At 41.8% G+C, this 17,258-nt stretch overlaps 1 protein-coding gene across 1 annotated transcript; it reads right to left on the bottom strand.

The window, feature by feature from the left end:
• Nucleotides 1-1,006: 1,006 nt before the first annotated feature.
• Nucleotides 1,007-16,970, bottom strand: LOC139472758 (uncharacterized). The gene is made up of 3 exons (XM_071255226.1): nt 16,919-16,970; nt 13,251-13,655; nt 1,007-1,272 (listed from the first exon to the last, which is right to left on the bottom strand). Exons 1-3 carry the CDS (start codon nt 16,968-16,970, stop codon nt 1,007-1,009), a joined length of 723 nt encoding a protein of 240 aa, XP_071111327.1.
• Nucleotides 16,971-17,258: the final 288 nt, after the last annotated feature.

The following is a 17,258-nucleotide window of genomic DNA, read 5'->3' as shown; positions in this document are numbered from 1 at the left end:
GGTATGATACAGGTTACACCTCTCATTGTCCAGTGCGAGGTTGTGTCCGTCGATATCAAGACAGAGAGAGAGGGAGAGAGACACATTTTGTTTTGTATATTTACTTCATTTGTAATTTATCCTGTACAATGAATTATAAAATAATACTTTAAAATCATAACAACAGCAAAAATGTTGGAGCTATTCTCATTGATCAAGAGATGGATGTATATGAATGGTGACAGTTGTGAAAACAATTTGAGTCTCGTCACATACAGTGACCACCGACAGGTGGCCAAAACGTGATGTTAGGACAATAGCAATAGCTTCACCGGCAGTTCGCCTATGTTCACGTAACAAAGACGTATAGTAACATTTCCTTGTACGGAATGACATTACTATACTTACCCTTTCCGATCTATAACACCATATATCTCCAATTGTATGTTAGTAATAGTTTATTTGATTCTAATCATTATTTATTTGAATGATTGGATGATTGATATGCATGATTAAATGATTGATGTGCATTATTTGCATGTTTGATTGATTGATTGATTGCTACACTTCCTTATTCGGAAGTCGTTGGATCAATAGAAAGTATTGCAGAGCTCCAGATAAGCTGCGTATCTGCGTAAAATACGCATCAGAAATGCAGAAATATGCAGTAAAATAAAATCCAAGCGTATCAAAAACCCATCATAGGGCTGGAATATTGCTGAGTGCGAAGTTAAACAACACACAAACAAAATTTTCAGACCGCCGTCATACAACTGGAATATTGCTGAGTGTGGCATAAAATAACAAATATACCAACCAACCAACCCGATTATGTTTCTAGGTTTGTCAGCACCATACCCGTGCTCGTGAGTTTCACCATTGACGGGTGGTAAACGTCTGAGACCTGCATCACTTCGGACTACTGTTAAAGCGGCGTTAAACCCAACTCACTCACTTACTCACTCCACATTTCCGAACATCGAATACCCATTACAACCCCCAAATCTGAAACATTTAATCTCTTAATTTAATTATATAACTTGATATCGGGGAAGATATATGTCTCCCAGCCTGTGGCTAATGCCACGTCTGTTGTGTTGATAGGGGTAGTGAATAGTTCACACACATTGTCAGCTCTGTTGAAGCTGAGGCTGAAGCATCTGTTGCGGATGACGCACTCCGTGACGCAGAAGGCCCCAGAGACGTCAGAGTAGGCCCTCAGTAGAAAACCGCCTTGATATCTCACACCGTCCATCTTCTCTATGTCAGGGGGTCCCGTACAGTTGTCATACTCTGAATATAGAAGGGTATGTTCATGTTAGAAATGGGAACGAGTACATTGGGTTTAAAGACAGCCAAAAGGGGACTATGCTTGTCGTAAGAGGCGACTAACGGGATCGGGTGGTCAGGCTCGCTGACTTGGTTGATGCATGTCATCGATCCCAATTGCGTGGATCGATGCTCATGATATTAATATTAATCACTGTATTGTCTAGTTCAGACTCAATTATTTACATACCGCCGTCTTATAGCTGGAATATTGCTGCGTGCGGCATTAAACAACCAAACCAACCAGTTGCATGGATCGATGCTCAAACATGTCAAACACTTCATTATCTGGACCAGATTCGATTGTTTACAGACCACCGTCATATAGCTGGAATATTGCTGAGTGCGGCGTTAAACAACAAACCAACCAACCAAATCAAGCAAGAAATGCCAGGACGTGAGGTGTTTGACTGCAAGTTTTGTTTGACAACGATATGAGGTCTATACCCAAACGTCCTCATGACAGTATGATAAAGAAGTGGTTATCCTTAAAGTATGCCTTCATTGTCATCCATCAACTAAGAAAGCAAACAATACATCCTGGTGATCGTGTGTTAGATGTAAGACTGCTCATCAATAACGATTGAAAGGGTGAGACTGGAGTAGAATAGGTCCTTCAGCAACCCATGCTTGTCGTAAAAGGCGACTATGTTTGTAAGATGCGACTAAGGGGATCAGGTGGTCAGGCTCGCAGACTTGGTGGATGCATGTTATCTATCCCAATTGTGTGGAGACCCGTTTATTAATCAGGATGAAATAGTGATACCAGGTGTTCGCGAATAGGTGAGAGTGTCCTTCCCTAACAGCAGCACCTGTCACAAACACATGCGAAGGCAAGTCAGTTGTTCACTTGACAAAACGATCACCTGACAAAGCGTATCAACATATACAGATTCGTCAATATTCGACCAATTTACTTTTTCGGCCATATTACGCATCGACAATGTATCGGCCAGAAACGGCGGATCAGATACATACGCATAGCCATACAATCGGCCATACAATGTATCGTAAGTATTTCGGCCATATAGCGCTTCGGCAATACCACAGTTAGAGCACTGAATGAGTTTTTGAATCTGGTATAAATCACTTTAAATTAATGTGGAACTATAATTGTTTGGAGGACAATGTAGTGAACTTTTCTAAATTTGACACGTCAGTGACAAAAATGTTGTCTAATTCAGTTCTCAATTTGCTTTGACCCGTATGTTCTCGACTTTTATTCAGGTGAACAATTGATTTGCCCTTGCGTTTGTTTATGACGGGGCCACCGGCAGGGCAGGATACGCTCACCTTTCTGCAAACCTCTGATTTTATCACTATTTGTGAATGTTTGTTATGAGGTTATAATTTGTTAATTTGAAGTTTACACGATATACAGCTTTTCCATTGGACGAGAGGTCGGTCACATGACCGCGAAATTAACGTTTATAAATGTATGAATGACACCATTTGACGTTCATATGTTTTTCATGAGACCGTGTTCTTGAAATGACATAAACATTGACGGACAACTTCCACATTCCTGGGGAAACACCTGGAAATTCCCTAGCACGAATACGTACAGAAGCGTTGTTTCTGAATATCTAGACCCTTTAATCTTGATATTTTGACTGTCAAATGTGAAAATAATATGTCTTATCTGGATGCTAAAAAACTTGTTGCCAGCTGGTCTCCTCAATCAACACAAACCTATGCTGCAGCTGTCTCTCGCCCTTCCACAACTAGATCAATAGAATGTCAAACAGATTTGACATGGGCAAATTCAGAACACCCAATGCCTATTACGACAACATCTGAAAGTCAGACACCTCAATTAGATACTCCAGCATGTGACATTTCTCCACCATCTAAGATTATGAGTCAAGCTTTGACTCAATCTTTAGCAGCTCCAAGAATATCAGCTACTGTACAACCATCAACTGAAACGTCAGGAAAACAAAAGAAAAGAAAAAAACAGGAAAATTACAACAAAGATCCCGACTCCTACTGAAACATCTGTAGATGTTCACAACTTCTTTGATCCTTTAGAGATGGATGTTACTCTATCTTCACATCACAACAACAGTTGTGACTCCTCGTCACGTTCACGTGAGCGATCTCCTGTGGAACCACCATGAACCATTCAAATGTACTTCAATGGAATTGCAGAGGGCTTAGGCACAATTTTAATGAAATACAGTTATTAACAACAGATTTTATTCCATCAGCAATTTGTTTACAAGAGACTTTCTTAAAAAATAAAGATAAATTGGAATTAAGGCAGTATAGTTCCTATCATTCTTTTTCTCCTCCGGAAGATAAAGCTACTGGAGGTGCTTCTATGTTGGTGCGGTGGGGCGTTGTTCACAGTCCTGTTCCGCTTGACACGAATTTGCAAGCAGTTGCAGTTAGACTTACACTGTATATTGCCTTCACACTTTGCTCCTTATACATTTCTCCTTCTTCAAATCTTCAGCGAAATGATCTACAAAAACTATACGACCAGCTCCCAAAGCCCTGTGTCATCATGGGTGAGCTAGATGGGCATAATCCTTTATGGGGATGTTCAACCATTAATCAAAAGGGAAAAGTGATCGAGGATTTTGTTTCCGATAATGATCTATGCATCTTTAATGATGACTCCTACACTTACTTACACCCTGCTACTGGTACATATTCATCTTAAGATCTGTCTCTGGCGGACCCAGTTTTGTTGAACGAATTCTCCTGGTCAGTCCACGATGACCTATGTGGAAATGACCATTTCCCCACCGTACTTAAACCCATTAATCCCACTGATGATCCACCTTCACCTCAATGGAATTTTGTGAAGGCTGATTGGCTTTTATTTCAATCTTTATGCAAAGATAAATTACAACCTATGTCCTTTCAGAATGTTACTGACCCGATTCAGTTGTTCTCAGATCAACTGAATATAACTGCTGATGAATCACTTCCTAAGTCCTCTGTCAATCCACGTGTTAGTAAACCATGGTTTGATGACACTTGCAAACAAGCTAGGAAATGTCGTAAGAAGGCGGAGAAATACTTCCGTAAACATCCTACTGTCCATAATTTAAACACTGTCAAAATTTCAAATGCTAAGGCAAGACGTCTATTTAATAAAAATAAACGTCAATCATGGAAGAACTATGTCTCCAAAATAAACTCTCGCACTGCTATGTCCAAGGTATGGAACATGATTAAAAAGATCAAAGGCTAGGGATCACATTCTACAGTTAACCATATGAAGGATGGCGATACTTTACTAACTGATAAATCTGCTATTACCGATAGAATTGGGAAAACTTTCTCAACATTCGTCTTCATCAAATTACGTTCCTGAATTTCAAAAATATCAGCTCCAACAGGAAAAGAAAAAAGTAAATTTTACATCTGATAATGGTGAAGATTACAATGAGGTATTTTCACTTAGGGCAAGCTCATGATACAGCAGCAGGTGCTGATAATCAGCTACTGAAACACATGCCCGAATCATGTCTTGAAACTATGTTGACTATATTCGATGATATCTAGACATTAGGGACGTTTCCACCTTCATGGCATAATGCCATTGTTATCCCCATACCCAAACCTGGGCGGGATCATTCTGACCTATATCTCTAATTAGCTGTGTTTGTAGAACTATGGAACGCATGGTAAATAATAGATGAGCGTGGTACTTGGAAACAAATGATCTTCTTACCAATATAAAATGTGGTTTCCGGAACAACAGACGTACTATCGATCATTTAGTGCGTTTAGATTCGTTCAATAAACATTCCATTGTCAATAGACAACATGCTTTATCGATCTTTTTCGACTTAGAAAAAGCTTACGATACAACATTTAAACATGGTTTTGGATTAAGAGGCTGTCTGCCTCATTTTATATCACAGTTTTTAACAGACAGGCAATTTCAAGTCCGAGTGGGTACAACCCTGTCTGATCATTATAATCAGGATCAGGGTGTCCCACAAGGCAGTATTTTGTCTGTCACTTTATTCAGTATAAAAATAAATAGTCTTTCAAAAGTTTTAAATGATTCAGTTGATGGATCACTTTTTGTGGATGATTTTAATATATCTTGTCATGGTAAAAATATGCACACAATAGAAAGGCAATTACAATTATGTCTAAATAAAATCCACAAGTGGTGTCTAGAAAACGGTTTTAAATTTTCCAAATAAAAAACTAATTGCATTCCGGCATTTCTGCATAAAATATAAACCACACAAGGACCCTGAACTATTTCTGAATGGCACCCGTATCAAAGTTGTTAAGGAGGCCAAGTTCTTGGGACTTATATTTGATAACCACTTAACTTTCCTTCCACATATTAAATACCTTAAAGCTAAATGCCTAAAGGCGCTCAATCTATTGAAAGTTGTTTCTAATTCAAAGTGTGGAGGGGATGAAACAACCCTCTTACACTTATACAGGTCACTGATCTGTTCAAAACTATGGTGGAGCCTGCAAAAGTAATTTACAAAAACTAGATGCTATACATCATCAGGGCCTGAGGCTTTGACTTTGAGCCTTCAGAAAGTCTCCCGTTCACAGTCTACATATAGAAGCAGATGAGCCACCTCTTAAACAACGCCGTCTAAAATTATCTTTACAATACATCACTAAATTATACTCTGATCAGTCAGAAGCAGATGAGCCACCTCTTAAACAATGCCGTCTAAAATTATCTTTACAATACATCACTAAATTATACTCTGATCAGTCAGAAGCAGATGAGCCACCTCTAAAACAACGCCGTCTAAAATTATCTTTACAATACATCACTAAATTATACTCTGATCAGTCAAATCCAGCTTTTGAATGTATATTCAATCCTCTCTACGAAGATCTTTACAATAACAAATCAACATTCACTCCACCACTCGGAATCAGAATAAAATCTGCAATATCAGCTTCTAATATTAAAATCCAAGATATAGCTCCTACTCAACTTTTCTCATCTCCTCCTTGGCAAATGGTAAAGCCAGAGATAGACCTGACATTAACAAAACTAAAGAAATCAGATACCAACCAATTAATTTACCAACAAGAATACCATCAACTAAGAAACACTTACGACATTTAAAAGTCAATATTTACAAATGGGTCCAAGGATGGTGGCGCAGTTGCTAGTGCCACTGTCATTGGATCCAGAACAATATCTTCACGATTACCTGATAACAGTTCCATATTTACAGCAGAAGCACATGCCATTTTACAACAGTAACATATATCAGTCATCAATCTAAACATAAAAAATCATTATTTTTTTCTGATTCACTTTCATGCCTTCAGGCGTTTAACAATATGTCTTAGAAACATCCGCTTTTAATCCAAATTCTTGAATTATTTAATGATCTTGCTACTGGACAATATGACATCGTCTTTTGTTGGTTACCAAGCCATGTTGGTATCACTGGTTACACAATGGCCGATGCTGCTGCTAAAGCAGCACTCACCAAATCTGTGACACCACTTCTCATCCCCTACACTGGTCATAAACCTGCAATTAGATCTTACATTCGTGATCTGTTGCAAAAGAAGTGGGACACCCAAGTAGGTATCAATAAATTACATGAAATTAAACCAAATATCGGTTACACCTACTTGGGCTGTCAGTCCAGATTTGAAGAGGTCATTATGGATGATGTCGTATTGGCCATAGCAGATATACAAATGAATACTTATTGAAAGGTGAGGATCCTCCGTTTTGTGTCCCTTGTGATGAAAGAATCACGGTCAAGCATGTCCTGCTTGACTGCATTGATTTTTACATTACAAGGGATAAATATTTCAGTGTTAAAACAATTAAGAACCTTTTTAATGATGTTAATTCTTGTTTAATATTATGTTTTTTAAAAGAAATCGAACTCGTTCATAAATTGTGATGTGTTTAATGTATTATTTTACGTATTGGTAGTGTTAATTAATAACTTAGATTGTTAGTGGCTATACCCTCGAGGGAGGGTGAATTAGCATAAAATTATTGTCCCCCTAAGAGGGTAAGTCCAACATCATTCAAAATGCAGCGCACTGATTATTCCTAAATGCAGCGCGCAGATTGGTCCGTTCCGCCGCTTGGCCTGGGGCTGGTTTCCGAACCGGCCCGACCTTTGTGTTTCTTGTCCATAGGAAATGGATTTTGCCATGGGAGAAAAAGCACAACCCCGGTTCGACCAATCAGAGCCCAGAACGTGGTGAGCAAGCTTTCTGATTGATCAACAACCCAAGCTCCTGATTGGTCAGACTGTGATCCTGGTTTTTTTCCTTGGGGTGGACATGCCGATTCCCAATCCTAAAGACAACACAACAGTTCTTTTTTTCAACTTTTTTAATAGGCACTAACATGAACCAAAAAAAAAAAAAAAGTCACAGGATGAGGGGGGCGTCTTGTGATTTTTGTGAACAGGAACTTTCTTGTTTTCGCCAGTAGGGTGTGAATGTATGTACACTCCTAAAACGCAGTGAACAAGAACTTTTTGCAACTAGGGTGTGAACGTATGTACATTCCTAAAATGCAGTGAACAAGCGTCAGGTCAATAAAGGCAGAAAGGTTGGTTCTTTTGATGTAGGGTACGGGTCTGGGCACTCAGTCGAAAGGCAGGCATTTCATCCACAGGAACGGAGGTAGACACTTTGGTGTGAAACCATGCTGATACCATGGCATCATTCTTGGTGGTGTCCTTCGAATCCAACGTATCTAACGCTTGATTAAAAGTCCATCCACGCATGCGATAGGTCTGCATGTAGAGACAGTACACCCAACACAACGTGCTGTATTCATGTTGTAAGGGGCACGTATTCCATCATTGTTCCATCTGACCCATGCGTTCAAAGTCTCTCAAACAGGGATAATGAATACAGTCCATAGCTATCCATCATTTCCATGGATCCAGGAGCTGGACAGTAGATGATCACCCAGTGTGTGCCAGGTTGATCGCTTGAATCTGTGTTGACCACATAGGCTTTGGGTTAAAAGGGGTCATCCTGTTGCCATCCCAGTCTATTCTCCACCAGTCCCAGGACTATTCGTTTTGGTAATTGGCCATGGATGAGCTGATCCTTGTGAAAGTCTCTGGCACCTCTCGGGATATCATGGGTGGTCACTTGCACACAGGAAAGGGGATACTTGGCAGTCACCCCAACGTTCAGACTGGACACGTGTGTTTCTCGGACAGCAGGATCGATATTGAATTGACGGACATAGAATTCGGCTTTGGGCAGGGCCAGTTTGTAAACACCATCAGCAGCACTCATGAAGAAGAACTCATCGGGACTTCGTAGCAAATCCAGATTCATAGGGACGCCATCCAGCAGATAATGGTCTTGAAGAAACAGGTCACAGTGTAGATGTCCTGTCAGTTCCACTTCTTTGGTGGGCACGATAAGATCATGTCACCTTCTGACGCCCGTGTTTCTTGCATTCGCATTAGCATCAGGATTGAAGGCATCCATTTTACCAGCATCGTCAGCAAACCATCCAGGACATCGAAGGTGAGATGTTTTGGCTCCTGTACCATAACTCAGAAGGGTTTCCAAGTAAGCTCTGTAAGTAAGGGTAAGTGCCCATGGAGGGTGTGATCTCCCGCAACCAATTTTGTCCCACTTGCACCTCCACTTCGCGAAACTGGGAATGCGTCAAGTTGTTGACTGTCGATATGGGGTTATCCGCCAGCCTGGTATTTGTGCAATCTTCTTTCGTCATGCATAGACATACTCTCAGGTAGCACTGTTTCAAATCAATGTAAGCATTCACGGTATTGGAAATGTTAAACTGGAGCGGTCCTGCCACAGAGGACTGTAGTGAATCCACTGACCCTCTTGCACCGAGGTGGACACAAGGGGTACGGTCAAGATATCCAACTGGGTCTTTGAACATTTGCATCTCGGCGCATCATGATGAGGGATGGATGTATGGATGGATGGATGTTACTTCCTCGCTCTGTCTTGAAGGACGTTTGGTCAGGTTGAAAGTCTGATGAGGACTGACCTTTAAACCCTTCTTCTTTTCCTTTTACCCTGTTTCTGGAGGGAGTGGGTGGGGGCAGCTTTAAGTCTTTTAGGGGGTCTCGGCTTCTCACCTTCCTCCAAGACATCCATCAGGGCTGCCATTCTACGATGTTTCAAGCTCTCTGACTATTTGCGTTTGCCAGCAACCACATCACTCACCAGCCTGGGTAGGATCTTATTACCCATCTTGAGCGCCGATGTTCCAGCAGATTTAAGGAAAGGCAACGGCATCTTCAAGATACCTCCGAGGTCACTGCCATGTTGATGATACCGTCCTTTGTATACTTTGATGCCACTCCCACGCTGACCTAACTGTCCTCAATACATCTTCCAATCATGTTGTGCGTGGAGAGTGTGGGAGATACCCTTTGTATATCTATGCTTTCAAAAGATGCTTGAATTATTGGTGTAAGATTTTAAAGATGCCCGATTCGCGTTATCCACGAAAAAGTTACAATATGCTTGTGCAGCAGGCCATAGCAGGTAAGACTAATTGGGCCTCTAGAGTTAAATTACTTTTGTACGCCTATGGCTTTGGCTACGTATGGGAAAATCAGCATCTTGTTATTTCTATTTCATTTATTGATGAGTTCATACAAAGATTAAAATGCTCTTATGAACAAGATTGGCATTTTGCTTTGACCAATAGCCCCAAGTATTCATCATATCTTTGTTATAAATTTAGGTTTAGCAGGGAATTTTATTTATCGGCTATTACAATCAATAAGTTTCGCGTTGCACTGGCACGTTTTAGAGCTAGCTCCCACTCACTCCACATAGAAACCGGGAGATATTTTGGTATCCCAAGACAGCGAAGGTTATGTATGGTTTGTAAAACAGGCTATGTTGAGTCTGAATACCATTTTGTATTGGTTTGTGAAAAATATTATGCTCTCCGAGTGACATATATTCCTCAAAAATATTATGTAAATCCATCAATAGAACAATTTTACATACTTATGTCGTCTCTGCATCAGTCAACAATTAGAAGTCTGGCTTGTTATATTTACCACGCTTTTAAGTTAAGGAATTCATTTTTGCAGAAGTAATATTCTTTATCTATGAATGCCTTGCTGTTGTGTATTTAGGTGTACACAGTTGTATTTTTATACATGTCTGGTGAACCGAATTGTACTATGGGCCGCTGGCCCACTCATGTACTGAATAAACAGATAAACAAACATCTGGTGTGCCAACGCGTGTCCCAACATGGTGCATCTGTGTTAGCGACGACGTCTGAAGCGAAGTGTCACGATGGCTTTCCCCATTTGAAATGTCACTGGTCGTCCTGTGTCGTCCATGATATAGAGTTTTATACCGTTAAAGGAACCATGACGCAGTCCGATGTAGCGAATGTGCTGAGGGCTTTTAATCACAATACTGTCTTGCATCATCTTCTTTGACACAGGCACCTGGATCAGCGATGGTGCCATCGTATTGCCAACAATTTGATCTTTGACCAGGTCGATGTAAATGTGCACGGTATCATATTCTGACAGGCAATTCGCTTTTGTATCACCTGTGATTTCCACATAGGCCACTGTCATGGGAGCCCTAACTTGCCACTGGGCCAAAGCACTCAAGGGGACGGGCGTCTCTGAGTAGGTTTTGTGGTCCTCCTCACAGAGGTGCGTTAGTTGAACAAATCCCAGCATTCTCAAGAGTGGACTTGGCATGATCACGTCCATGGAAAAGAGCGAATGGAGAGCTACTTCTTCAGGGGCTTGGAATCACACCTTTCCATCTCCAAGCATGTCAAATTGTAGTCTATCTTGAGGATACCTGGTAGCAATGACAAACTGTCTCCCATCACTTTGGACACTGTCTGAGGACTGTTCTTTCAAGACACCCATAATATGCTCCTGAATCAAACGGGTGAGGGTTTTCACCAAATCTGCGGATGAATAGACGCCTTTCTCGATAGGAATCTTCTTGCTTTTGTAACGGAGGGCTCCATACTGTGTCTGGGGTATAGCACTCCCCTCGCTTTCATACACAAGGGATTTTTTTTTCAGTTCAAACCAGTCAAAGGGTGGGGCGATGTTGTACCATGTCAACGGACTGTGTTTGTCAGTCATGATGGATGGCTATGAGTGTCTGATGAATGTCAGCCCTTCCTTTATATAGACAAAGCTTCCCATACATTTGGGGAAAACCAAGATCAACATCTGACCCATCAGAAACTTCTTGAAGCTTCCAGAAGCTTGGGTTGTCTTTAAGATGGGGAATCAGCATGCCCACCCCAGGGAAAAAAACAGAATCGACATCAAGATGGAAATCTGACCAATCAGAAGCCTGGGGTTTGGACCAATCAGCGGCTAGGCTAGCCCTGTTCGGGTCTCTGGATTCCAGAGGATTCTGGACTGGATTCACCCTAATAGGAGAAGGAAAAAAGACTCACCGGCGCCAACGGACCCCCAAGGCTGGTCGTCAGAGCGCTCAGGCTCCCCCTTCCTCTGGAGGAGAAAAGGCACCCTCCCCGGCGACAGAGGATCCTCAAGGTTGCTCGTCAGAGGGCCCCGCAACCCTCCTTTGAAGAAGGAGGAGGAGGAGGAAGGAGATCCCCGACAACGGATCCCCAAGAGTGTCGCACGTCAAGAGCACCCCGAACACAGGAGGTGTTGAGATACACATCATGACCTTTCCACCACACCTATATGAGACAGCAGCATCACAGGAGAGGTCATGACCTAACTGTAACTACTTTAGTCGTTGGCCACCCTGCTGTTACTATGGCTGAGTGCCACGGCCCCCAGACAGCTAGGATGACATTTCCGTTCCCGTTCTTGTTTTCCCGTTCCTGTTCCGGTTCCCGTTCCCGCTTAATCTTCTTTCTCCGAACGTTCCTTTTCAGGGTCATCCATCTCTCCCGAAAGACCGCTTTCATCCTTTGCTTTGACTACCCTCTTCACCACCAACCAAAACAAAGAACCCGACCCCCTTCCTCCTCCTCCCTCCTCCCTCCTCCCACCTTCCTCCTCCTCCTCCCGCCTTCCTCCTCCTCCTCCACCCTCTTCCTGCCATTTGGATGCGCCATGCTGCCATCTTGTATGGGGAGATGCCCCCCCTCGGAACCGGACGTGACGTAGAACCCACTTCTGAGTGACATCATCGAACCGAAGGTGTCGCCATCTTGGAGGCGCACGCATTACCCACAATGCGCATGCGCAGAGTACACTTCCGTCCCAGAGTCCTGCCCCTCACTACTCTCGCCTTCTGCCAGTCATTGACCGCCAGAGGGAGCTGTTTCAACATGACAACGCTCCACCGCACACAGCTCGTGTCACGGTAGACTACCCCTCACTACTCTCGCCTTCTGCCAGTCATTGACCGCCAGAGGGAGCTGTTTCAACATGACAACGCTCCACCGCACACAGCTCGTGTCACGGTAGACTACCTTGAAAACACTCCCGCAACTGGCCAACGCGTTACAAGCAGAATGGCGCAGAATTCCGCAGAACAGAATTCGTACACTTATCCAGTCAGTGCCGAGGAGATGCAGAGCCGTGATTGCTGCCCTGGGAGGTCACACGAGATAGTGAGTTCAGCGCAACCTTGTTGCCTAATGTTACATGACAACGAATATTTTCAACGCCTTTGTACAACAACATGCGACTATCGTGCGCCAAAGTTTCATATTTGTATCTTTGATATTAAATTAAATTTTCTGAAAATCTACCTGTGCAGGGTTTTTTTAAAGAGTGGATCTAGGTCTAGTGTTATAAAAATAGTGTTACAAAAAATATGTGAATGATATTCACTGGATTGTCTGGTCCAGACTCGATTATTTACAGACAGCCGTAATATAGCTGCAATTTTACAAACAAACAAACATTTCTTTTTTGTTGAACGCCGCACTCAGCAATATTCCAGTTATATGAAACTTTCTCACCCCTTCAACTAGCAGGGTGTGAATGGCTGGGTGTTGTGGCTCAACTTACCAAAAATCCATTTAGCGCTTGGGGCGTTCACAGTTAAACTATCGACACCGGGGATAATGTGAGCAGTATCACCGTAGAGAATGTCTGCGTCCTTCACCTTGCCCCGACCAATTTTGAAATGCCCATCTTCCCAAGAGGTCCAAAATTGAAGATAGCCAGTGCAGTTTAAGACCGACCCAAAGAAGTCTGCAGTTGCCCCAAATGCATAGAATCGGCTTTGAGTGTCGAACCATCCCCCGAGTAGCATCCTGTACATCACTTGTTCACGGAAGTACAGTCTGATGTTGAAGTCATTACACGCCATGATTTTGTACGTGATCCAGTCCTTGCCACGAATATCAAAGCCGAAGTTCATGGGGTTGACAACCTCGGCTCGTCCTTGTGTGTTGAACGTTATTGAGCAGACTGGAAGGAAAGAGAAAGCGTTGGTGAGTCATTCTCAAAGATATGTATCATCGTAGATTGGAGATATAATACCCTTGATAATCGAGGATGTGTTAGTGACTGGGAGTTGAAGCTGTGGTCATCACAACTTTTATATTGTTCTTTGTTGTATAACGCCACACTCAGCAATATTCACACAGATCAAATATTGCTGAGTGCGACGCAAAACAACCAACCAACGAAGATAACTACTAAAATTACATAGAATTGTTTCAATATGCACAACTCTTGAATGACAGGGTTAAATTGATCTCTTAACAGGTGAAGGGTAAAACAGGAAAAAGAATTGAGGAAAAAACTGTGTGCCACCTTGATACCAGGGTCATGTGGTGGCATATGCAAAAACTATGCTTCAGGTGTCTTGCACATTGCCTACTGATATTGAAGTTGGTAGGTTAAATCTTGAATTGTTGTCGGTTCATCAAAGTAAATATTTCACATATTTGTCTATTGTGGACCAAAACATCTCCAGCACGTTGTCAAGTTTGCCGTCAACGTCACTAGAACATTGGGTTGACGGTCCTTTCCTCCATGTATCCTTCAACCATTTCAACACCACAGGCTGGGGAACGATCCACCACTGCCTGTATACCAACATAGTCCCCGAGTTTGTTGAAGAATGAGCCTACAGTGTAATCAAGATTCTTCAACTCCAAGAAACCGGCATGACCATGTCCTTGATTATGGGATTAAACTATTCCCAGATATCTTACTGCGATCAGCTGATTGTATGAAGCATTGTGTAAGACCATTTTCAGGTTTTAGAGATTGGTTTGACGCTAAATGTGAATGTCTCTTCAGCACTTTCTTGCTGCACGAAATAAGTATAAAGCTGTATGTACGAGGGGCGTTCAATACGTTTTGCAACTTCAATATAAGACAAAGTCGCAGAATATCTTTTGCACTTTTATTTTTCAACATAATCTCCATTCACCTCAATACACTTATTCCATTTGTCCTTCAAGCTTTTAACACCACTTTTATAGAAATCCGCTGATTGGCCCTCTAACCACGCCTCTGTGGCAGCCTTTATGTCCTCGTCGTCCTGGAAGCGTCTTCCACGTAGGGCAGATTTCATTTGTCGGAACAAATGAAGTCAGGGGCTGTAGGGTGGGTGATTTAACTGTTCGAATCAACATTCACATATGATAGCCTGTGCATTTCTCGACTTGCGAACCGGAGCGTTGTCATGCAAAAGTAGTATACTACGTGTTAACATTCCACGGCGTTTCTGTCATTACATTAGCATAATTGTAGTTTTTGGTGGCATGTAATCAATCAGTGGCCATCACCTGCCAGCCGATGGTTGAGTGCGAAACTTCCTCAGGGGCAGAGAATTGGGGCGCTTCCATTGCATGGATTCCAACTTAGTTTATGGTTCCCAGTGGTTTCATCACCTGTTATTAGACGAGAAGAAATCCGGCTTCATCAGCAGTATAAAGATCCAGCAGGTATCGACAACTTTCAGTTCTCTGATGGCGATCTTGAGCTCTGAGGTTTCTAGGTACCCATCTTGCTTTTAGCTTGGACATACCAAGGTGCTCATGAATAATGGTTCCAACAGTTCCGACTGATTTTTGGAATTTCCCGGATACTGTCACTCGTCGGTCAGACAAAATTCTTCTTTCTATAGCAGCAATGGTTTCCGGTTGGGCGGCATCCGAAGGCCTGCCTGACCTTGGGTCATCGTCTGTGGACTCCCTGCCTCTTTTAAAATGTAAAGACCAACCACACACTGAGGTATAGTAGGGCATCACAAGTTGCAATGTTTGTGTAAACACAAATGTTCAAGTTACAAAACTTGTTGAACGCCCCTCTTAGGAATGCTAAAATTTCTTTAGAGATTGAACGTCAATCGGAATTGATACATACCATGAAGGATTCCAAAACATTTTGGTACAATGTTCAAGCTCTATCAGGTTATCAGGTACTTCTAGACCCGTGAAGATCCGGGGTAGAATAGGTCTTCTGCAACCCATGCTTGCCGTAAAAGGCGAGTATGCTTGTAAAAGGCGACTAACGGGATCGGGTGGTCAGGCTCGCTGACTTGGTTGATGCATTAGCGTGGATCGATGCTCATGATATTAATCACTGGATTGTCTGGTCCAGACTCGTTTATTTACAGACCGCCGTCATATAGCTGGAATATTGCTTAGTGCAGCGTAAAACAACAAACCAAACCAAAAAAAATGGGGTTCGATCCTCCACCTCAAATGGTATTGTACTTTGGGAATGTGTATATTGTATAGATTTTCGCTTTAACGATATATCAATTAATTGTTGCAGTTCAGAGCAGGTTATTATGATTTACAGATCTATAAAGGTATATTTCAAAAGTTTAACAATATCTGTACATCTTGTAACCTTAATGTTGTAGTTAATGAGTATCATGTTATGCTTGTGTGTAAACTCTATCTTCAATTAAGAAACAAGTATATTCCAAAGAATCCGTTGAACTATAAGTCTATGGCCTTTCAGTTTGCCATGAAAAAAACATTTTTTGACCAAGCATAAAAAGAAGAAATACGGTCTCCTTGACAACAGACTTGATAACTTGAAAACAGAGTAGATGGTGACATTTGATTTGTTTTATATAAATGCTGCCTCACACGGAGTTCCTGACTTTTAATGTATGTGCCCAAGTGTCCTCCGACTGTCGTGCGTTTTACTGTATCCGAGAACTATCATAAGTTTTGTACATAAAATAAACAAATCGATGTATAAAAATAAAAGTGTTTTATTATTTTTCATACAAACCATGTCTCGTGTCTGCAAGGGTCAGAAGATGGCACATACTATACTATAACCCCCATTGTTCACTCCTGTTTTACACCTGACTGCATTTGAGCTAAATTGGGGCTTGACCTCCGTTCGCCTACACCATAATTCACCTACACCTTTTTTCGCATCCACAAAAAAAGTATACTCTGCATTATTGACCCCTATTTGATAACGGACACTTCCAGTGCAATATTTTAATGCATTACCCCTTTTGGTTTGAAATCGGGAACAACTTTGTCATAAATATTTCAATAATTTACATATGCTAATTAGCGTGCTGCATGATGTCTAATCCAACCACAGGCACTGTTGCAACTAATATATTGAAATATGCTTGCTAAGAGAGATCATGAACACTCGCCGATTTACGAATTTGATCGTTTATTATTTGTGTCAATTGCATTATATTTTCACCACGCTTAACGTTAGAGCACGATACATACCTCCAATGGTAAAACACAACGCCAGCACCAACGGTAGGACCACACACGTCATTTGGATCTGATCGTTATCTGTAACTGAAATGTTATACGGAATTGATTTGTGAATAACGTCAACAGAGAATGAGTTAGTAATTCAGGAGGACAAGGGGGAGACATGGGCATCTACTGAAGATAAGGCACGAAACTTTATCAACGATGTATTACAGCTTGACATATTTGATAAGATTGGGATTGAAAGATGTCATCGACTCTAGTCTAAGTCTAAATCTGGAAATCGGCCTATCATCGTGAAATTTACGGCATTTAAAGACAAAACCAACATTCTGCGAACAGCTAAAAG

This window comes from Haliotis cracherodii, unplaced genomic scaffold, assembly GCF_022045235.1.
Source record: "Haliotis cracherodii isolate W230 unplaced genomic scaffold, xgHalCrac1.p SCAF_25, whole genome shotgun sequence".
Taxonomy (NCBI): domain Eukaryota; kingdom Metazoa; phylum Mollusca; class Gastropoda; order Lepetellida; family Haliotidae; genus Haliotis; species Haliotis cracherodii.
This window is presented reverse-complemented; position numbering and strand designations above follow the sequence as displayed.